This window comes from Kryptolebias marmoratus, linkage group LG6 (assembly GCF_001649575.2).
Source record: "Kryptolebias marmoratus isolate JLee-2015 linkage group LG6, ASM164957v2, whole genome shotgun sequence".
Lineage (NCBI taxonomy): Eukaryota > Metazoa > Chordata > Actinopteri > Cyprinodontiformes > Rivulidae > Kryptolebias > Kryptolebias marmoratus.
In genome coordinates, this window is record NC_051435.1 from 2,981,638 (window position 1) to 2,989,408 (window position 7,771).

Consider the following 7,771-nt stretch of genomic DNA (forward strand, 5'->3'; position numbering starts at 1 on the left):
GGGAGGAAACTGGTTTGCTGAAATCTTTGTGGGCAAATGTGAAGCATTAGCGCACATTTTGGCTTCGGTCGCTGCTCCTGCACGCTCCCGGCATTCTGATGTTAACAGGAAGTGACGTCACGTGTCTTCTTCCTGAGTTATTTGGGGTTAAAGTTGCGGTGTTTTGGAAAAAGTTGAAAAAAGTTGCGATTTCGCGGGGTTTGCTTGATTTTGCGTTAATAGTTGCGATCGCAACATCGTGAAATCCTGGAGGGTCTGTTAAGTTAGAAAATGATGAAGTTAAAGCTAATTTGGTCAGACTTTGAAAATAAAAGTTAAACACAATTGCACCAATTACACAATTGCACCAATTGCTCTGAGAGTTTATGACCCCTTGGTGCTCAGAGTTTGTGTTGGGGACGACTCTCAGCTACTGCACGTAAATGTTGTCCTCAATTTCTGAGTCGTATCCTTTCTTTGTCTCGTATAGTTGGTTAGCTGTAGCAGCCATCTTGAATCAGGCTGATTCCAGATCTTAATCAGTTGTGAATCTACATCCAATGATTACTTTCTGAGAATGTCGTTAAAATCCATTCAGTGCTTCATGAGACGTTTTGCTAAAAAGTCAAATAAAGGCCCACAGATCTGCCCGCCTTTCAACAGGCAGTTGATATCCGAGCCTCTCAAAGCCTGCACTTATAGTTTTCAGAGTTAGCCCAGGTAAATAAACACCGACAGACCTGACGTGTGGTTTTAATGCTAAAGAAAATTATAAGCTTGTTTTGCAGCTTCTCCCGTCCCAAACACACGTGACTACGCTTAAAGCTTGTTTACAAAAACGCCAAATGTTAGCGTCTCACAGACTTCAAATTGGGATTTGTTAATCCTCTTGAATTGCACAAGTTTACCGCAGCCGGCTGTAAACAACTGGAAGCTTGATCAGCGAGGATGTTTCATATGTGATAGCTCAAAGAGTCAGTTAGCTCAGATGACCTAACCCTGCAGCTCTTTCCCTGTTTTAGTCATTCTTCTGCAGATATCACTGAGGTTAAATGGTCACTGTGAGTCATCGTCTACAAGCAGACATTTCCACGTCTCGTCGGCCCGTCTCAGCGTGAGACGCGGTCTGGTCGGGAACTTTGACTCCACATTGTGGTCAGTAGCTAACGGGCAGAACAGACTCAGCGTTGTGTCAGAAGAATGCACCCTTCTTTTAACCGAATTATTCACTTTTCCAACAGAATGTGTTGGAAAACACAGAAAAGACAGATATGATGGAACAGGCCACAATCCAACATAAAAGTTGAATTTATTATTAGTCCAATTAGTTAAATATATAAAAGTTGTACTTTTTCTGTCAAAATCCAAATTCAACAAACGCTGATTAGTGTTTCAGTACATGTTGGTGGAAAATGCTTAAGAACCAATAAAAAAAAAATCCACTATTGTTCCATTTTAGAGTGGATTTTAGTTGTTTAATTTTGCAATTTTTCCTCTGTTCGTTAGTAAAATTATAGGGTCATAGAGTGAAATTTAAGCTAATTCAAGCTCACAAAATAAGTGGTAAATAATGTCATATTAACATCATGAAATATGAGAGATTTTAGAGCAAGACCAACTTTAACATGGTTACTTTAAAGCAGACAGAAGTTATGAGACGACACCTGGAGCCGCTCTGCCAAAAGTCCTTCAGCTGCTGGAGAGCCTAAACAAACCTGAGGCCACACGTCTGACCCCCGTCGCCCGCTGTAACACCGTGTGGCTTCGCTCCTTCACCCTCTGGACTTTTAATATACACAGCCGAGCTACAACATAGCATTTAGGCCGAGCCTCAACGTGCAATTATGGCCAACTGTCGCCGTTTTGTGGCATTCAAACACGACTAAGAGTAGTATTTAGTTCAGTACCTTCAAATTTTTAAGAATTTATGAGCTAATGTTTATCAACATGTCATTTACACACAGTAAGATGCCATTTTTCAAGCAAAATTGCTTCCAGACTTGTTCACACATGATAGTTTAAACCCGTTTACCGCAGAGACGGAGCTCCCAGATAAAAACTGGAGGATTGTGAGCAGCGGCCTTTGAAACAGTCATGTTCGCAGCGAGACCTGCCAACCTTTAGAGGATCAGCTCCAGGGGGTAAAAGCTGTCTCCCCCCCCACACCCCACCCCCACCCCCACGCCTCTAAATCTGCTGGAAAAACTACAAGCAGCTGTAACAACAGAGGCTGGGCTGCACACCATCTAACAGCTCATTGAGCCTTATCGCAGTCATGTTTGTTTTACTGGATTCCACAATGTTTGCTCGGACACAAACAACCGAGAACAATTAAAGAGCTGCAAATGCTTCAAGTTATGAAACCTGTAAGATACAGATAGACGAAGTTAAAGAGACAGGAGTTAACGTTTCTCTATTAAAAAAGTCAAATTTGCAGATACTGAGCCCTAAGTGCTTGTTTTGTTTAAAACCTTTGCACGCAAGGCCTCAAGGACTTCTAGTTTCATTGCATTAAAAGATCAGGGAACTACATTAGGAATGTTACATTAAATACACTTTACATACGAAAATAATCAAAATGCATTAAATTATTATGCTTATCCGTAGAAATCTTTTTGTAGGTTACAGCTGTTACCTGTAATTTACTTAACTACCTTGAGTGAAATTCAAGAAAAAAAGCCCAAATTTGCACTTTTTTTTCCAGACCCGTCATGTTTTGAAAGGCTCGAGGTGCCATTTTGGTGCATTGTTAATTAGAATGAGTTTTCTGGGAAAACGCCGCCTGTTCTTTGTTTCGGCCTCGAACAGGACAGATGGATGAATACAGGAAACCCGTAATTACACAAACAGTTGCTTTAACTTGAACCTGTGAAGATCCAGGCGATGATGTGGTCTCCTAAACAAGGCAGGAAGCTTCACATCTGTCCGTGCTCATGATGCATCTGCAGTTTAATTTCCTCCTCTCCCAACAATCAGAGTTGTTTTTTTTTTTTTTTTTTTGTTAAAACATCTGGAAGTCATCCTTCCGCCCCGACTCTCCATTCGCTGACTGTGAGGGTTTTATAAGTGGTTCTCATGGCGCAGTCCTCGCAGGCGCAAGCTGCCTCGTTGCTGTGCCACCCCAGGTTTAACACCAGACACCCCCCCCCGATGATAATTCCTCCTTAAACTCTGAACGATTCTGCTGAGCCCGACCTCCTTTAACTCGGAGAGAAAAGAGGCATGTAATCAAGTCATAGCTCAAAAATGCAGCATGTGTTTCTAATCGAGTCCGTCTGTGGACCTGGTTGAATTCACATGTTTGGACCCTTTGGTAGAAAACAGACCATTTGTTGCAATGTCAGTGATGTGGCAACAGCAACTGGAAGCAATTTGGAAGACAGGGTGACCTCATGTTGGTTTGTTCGATCGGAATGCCAGTTTTTTTTTTTTTTTGAAAGCTTTTGGAGCCGATTTGCATTTTGGCAGAATTGAATATTAAAAAGCTTGTAACGTGAGAAGTGTAACTCGACAAAGCCACCGAGTCGCTTTGATGCGACATCTATGAAGATGTTTTACAGCTGGATCTGTGTGGGAATGTTCACGGATACAAAGTAAAACGCAGCGAACCGGACGCCTGGTTTCTGTTATTAAAGTCAAAAACAAACTTTATTGGCTTTTTTTTCTTCCCTTTCTACGTCCAAACCCAACTCTAAACATCATTTAACCATTTCTGCAGATTTAAATACAGTTTTCAGGTTTTGTATGCTTCATTTTTATCCTGTTAATCCACTCCGGCGACAACACTTGCAATTTTAAGATTAAAGTCTGCTCCTTGATCTTTTCCACACATGACTCGAGTCGCAAGCTTTGTAGCAAATTAAATGTTCAGCATTGGCTTTAAATAGGTTTGGATTTTAAAAGCAATTGTTTTGTTGGATAAAAGTCGAGTCCCTTAGAAATCCTACCATCATAGATGCTTTCAGACGACAGGGGATCAGATCTTACAACTATTAGAGGCAGTTTGAATTTTTTAATTGTTGTACCGGGGCCATTTTCAGTCCATATAATTTACTGAGTCCTTTTATTTATTCTTTAGTTCTCCTGCTTCGCATTAACTGACCCTCCACTGATGAAAGGTGAAGTGTTCAACCCACAGATGCAAACTGAAGGCTCTTCCAGCATTCACGCTATTAAAATTTCCATTTTATCTTTGCTAAAAACGAAATTTCTGAACCGTCCCCATCATCTGCTGTGATGTATTCTTCTTTAAACACATAGACTGATCTGTCTCGGCTTCTAAAACTTCTTCTTCTAATGCTTTTTCAGCCTTTCAGCCTGGAGGACTCCATTGGTACTGTTGGTGAATGTCACATACTCTACATACGTGACACGACTGCACAGACCATCAGCCAAGTGTTTCACAATCGCAGCATTCCTTTGGTGCTGCGAAAGCAAACACATAGGCTTATAACTACTCTTTAGTAAGACTAACAGTCCTGTAATCCTAGAAGAGTCTTTATAACTGGTCCCAAAATGCCTAAAATCAACCCTGAAAGCCAGTGATGTCCAATCCTGGTCCTTGAGGGCCACTATCTTAAAGGTTTTAGTGTTTTCCTTGCTGTAGTAGTTGGATTTCCTCCTCAACATGACCTTCAGTTCTACAGAACCCCGGTAATCACCCATTCATTCAAACCAGGCGTTCTGCAGCAGAGAAACATCTAAAACCTGCAGGATAGTGGTCGTCAAGGACCAGGACTGGACACTAATTTAAGCAGAAAGTGGAGAAGCACTGATATTTAAATGGTACCAGTAATGGCACTCAGGATGGGAGTCAGAGTTAAATATTGAGGTAATTAATCATCATGAGCCTTACAAAGCAAAGAGACAAAAACTGAATAGTTCAAGCAAATTACAGTCAACTGCTTTGGATAATAAATCAATAACCCCCGTGGAAACGGACATATTGACCCATTAATGGCTCATTAATGTGGCTGCTGAAACCAGTAAAGTCTGTAGGACCTGCTGGCAACAAAAGGGGCCAAATGGTGAAGTTTTATTCAAGTTATCTCAAATTTGTTGTGGGTCAGAGAGGACATTTAGGACTTTGGCCAAAATGTTTGTCAGATATGAGCATAAACCTTTAAGATTGTAGAGTTTTTTTTAAGTCTGTAAAAATTAATGGCACCTGGAGTGGGTTCTTGTTTCAGTAAGAGTTGAAATAACTTTTTGAAGACATCGAGTACTCGGGTTTTCTTGCCCTAACCGAGTCAAATAAAAAAAAAAATTAAAAAGTACAAATGCAGCTGGTTGGTATACATTTAATTTTAATTTTTATTTCTGCCTTCTCTCCCCCCCTCATGCACGTTCATTGTCCCCAAACTGCTGGTGAACCACATTTTCCTCTGGCCTACTAAGCCCCCCCCTAAACTTTCCGTTGGATTTTATGGTTGATGTGCAATCACCTCATCCAACGCTGTTCCATGGAAAGAAGCTTGAAAGATGTTTTTTTCTCATGAACAGAGAGCTGAATCAGAGCTAAAATCCACACGGTTACAGAGCAGCTTTTATTTCCCCTCTTTAAAATTTTAATTAGTGTTTATATGACTCTAAGAATGAGCCGTCCGTGTTGTCCTGGTTGTTAACGTACAGAATCAGAGTTAATGCTCAACTTGTTCTTTAGGGCGCCACAAGGTGGTGCTCCAACTGGTCCCATATTTTCACAATGTTCTCACATGACACTGAACTCAAAAAGAACTGAAAGGAGAAAAAAAAACACCTAAAAACTGCAGTTATGTTAAGTTTTTTAAACTCCACACTTGACCTGGAGGCCGTCGAGCTCATGACATCATCACAGCCCTCGTGACGACACCAGACGACATATTCACGCTTAAAAAAGAAGAAAGAAATAAAGAAATAAAGGTGGGAACAGAGCCCAAGTAAAACAAGAACTCTCAGGTGTTTCCATCCTGGATCCAACAGCATCTCAGCCTCCTCACATCTGTCCTGAATTAACGTGTTCCCTCAGAGGCGCGCGAGCCTCAATGCTTAAATTCTTTTCACAGATGTGCGATGCAGTCTAAAGGGGAAATAAGTAAATGCTTCTCCTGATTCCTAATGACTGTTCCAAAGTGCAAAGAGTGATGCCAAACTGCAAAAAGGTGCTCACCCCCCCCCAGCCTGAACTGCACTTTTTCAGAGCCTCAGGGTGACATCACTTACAATCACTGACAGATGTCTGCATGACTGTTTCCTGACATGTTACAAACAATCCACTGAAAAGTTATCTCTTCCAAAGCGTCTCCGAGCTCCGCAGACGCTCAGATGACCATGTAAGGCTCGTCTTAAAGTCCACAGCACAGATGAAGCTGTCATGTGTGAGGAGAAATTCACTTTGGCACAAGAAATCCAACACAGGATGCAGAAAATGGAGTTCTGTGAAGCAACTTCTCATTTTTAAATCAAGAGCACGATCACAGAAGATGTTCTGCAAACTCAAACTCCAAAAAGTTTCAAGTCCAGGCAAGCCCTCGCACGCTCTCACCGACAGAAATCAGTTGTTAAAACAAATAAATTGGAGCTTCACTTACCATTTGCGCTTCCCTGACATGTCACAATCAAAACCCGAGGGACCACCAGAAAAATAAAAGTCCTTAAATGCACAGAGAACATCATGTCTATAAGACAGACATGAGCCTTTTTTGTGCAAAGTGAAAAAAAGGGGGGGAAAGGGATGGAAGAAAAAAGGGCTCCAGTTATCACAGCACCACCATGAATACAGGAGTGCCTCTCCTTGTAAGCAGCAAGCAGACCCAACCCAGGCTTTTTTTTTTTTTTTTTGTGTAGTTACAGCTTTAACTGAGAAGAATGCTGGCAAGCCGAACTTTCCTCCCCCTTTCGTCCCACAGCCGTCCCCTCACAGAGAACTACACCCATGTTCACGGGATCTGTGAACCTCTCTCACAGTGGAAGATAAGGGAAGATGAATCCGATTGAAGGTTTTTTTGTTGTCTTTACAAATTGTTACCAAGCAAGACCATAAAAGTACCGCATTACTGCAGCTTCTGCAAGACTCAGTCAGCTGAGGAGCTCATCTCCTTTTTTACTGCGTCATTAAAAGCAAAAAATAGAGTTTACAGTTATTGTTTTCTGCTGAAAAATGTGCACTGAGCATTTAATTTGTCCAGTCTGTGATTGTCAATGTGTGTGGGGGGGGTTAATCCTTGATGAAACTGTAAAGATCTGCAGTAAAATTAATAATTTTCCGCGTACCACGTGGTAGTAAAACTTTAAATCGGATTGCTGAAATGTTTTAGCTCATCGTTGCACAGCCGTCTTCCACGTCAAACTTTTAAACGAAGACCTTGTGTGATCTGTTAGAGCTCAGAGTACGAGTTGGGGAGGACTCTCAACTACTACCTCACCAAAATTTAGCTCAATGTCTATAAAGTTGACGGAGGTACAAGTGGATTAAAAAGGTTAATCAGTTGAGAGCTTCGTTAAAATTCGTCCTGTGGTCCATGATTGTCATGCAATCATTTTTTACTACAGTTTTAGACATTAGCGCTGAAATATAAAAGGTTTAAATCAGACTTATCAGTTCTCATTTCATGTGGTGTCCCTCAAGGATCCATTCTCCCCCTGCTGTCAATCATAATCACTAATAAAATGTTGGTCCTAGCACCTTCGGCGCCATTTATTAAAATATTGTATGTATATATTTGACCTTGTGTGGATGAAGGAAAATCCACAATAAATCCAAACTTGTGCTTCCAGTTCTTGTTTTTAAAAATCATTTAACTTACATGTTGTT

The 7,771-nt window shown here is 41.1% G+C and overlaps 1 protein-coding gene across 1 annotated transcript in view; it reads right to left on the reverse strand.

The window, feature by feature from the left end:
- The window catches only part of col5a2a (collagen, type V, alpha 2a), a 36,185-nt gene extending 29,425 nt beyond the window's left edge, over nt 1-6,760 (reverse strand). Inside the window, exon 1 of the mRNA XM_017435412.3 lies at nt 6,549-6,760. Within this exon, the coding sequence (XP_017290901.1) occupies nt 6,549-6,633 (85 nt within the window). The 5' untranslated portion in view covers nt 6,634-6,760. The remainder of the gene's footprint in view (nt 1-6,548) is intronic.
- Between the last annotated feature and the right edge of the window lie 1,011 nt (nt 6,761-7,771).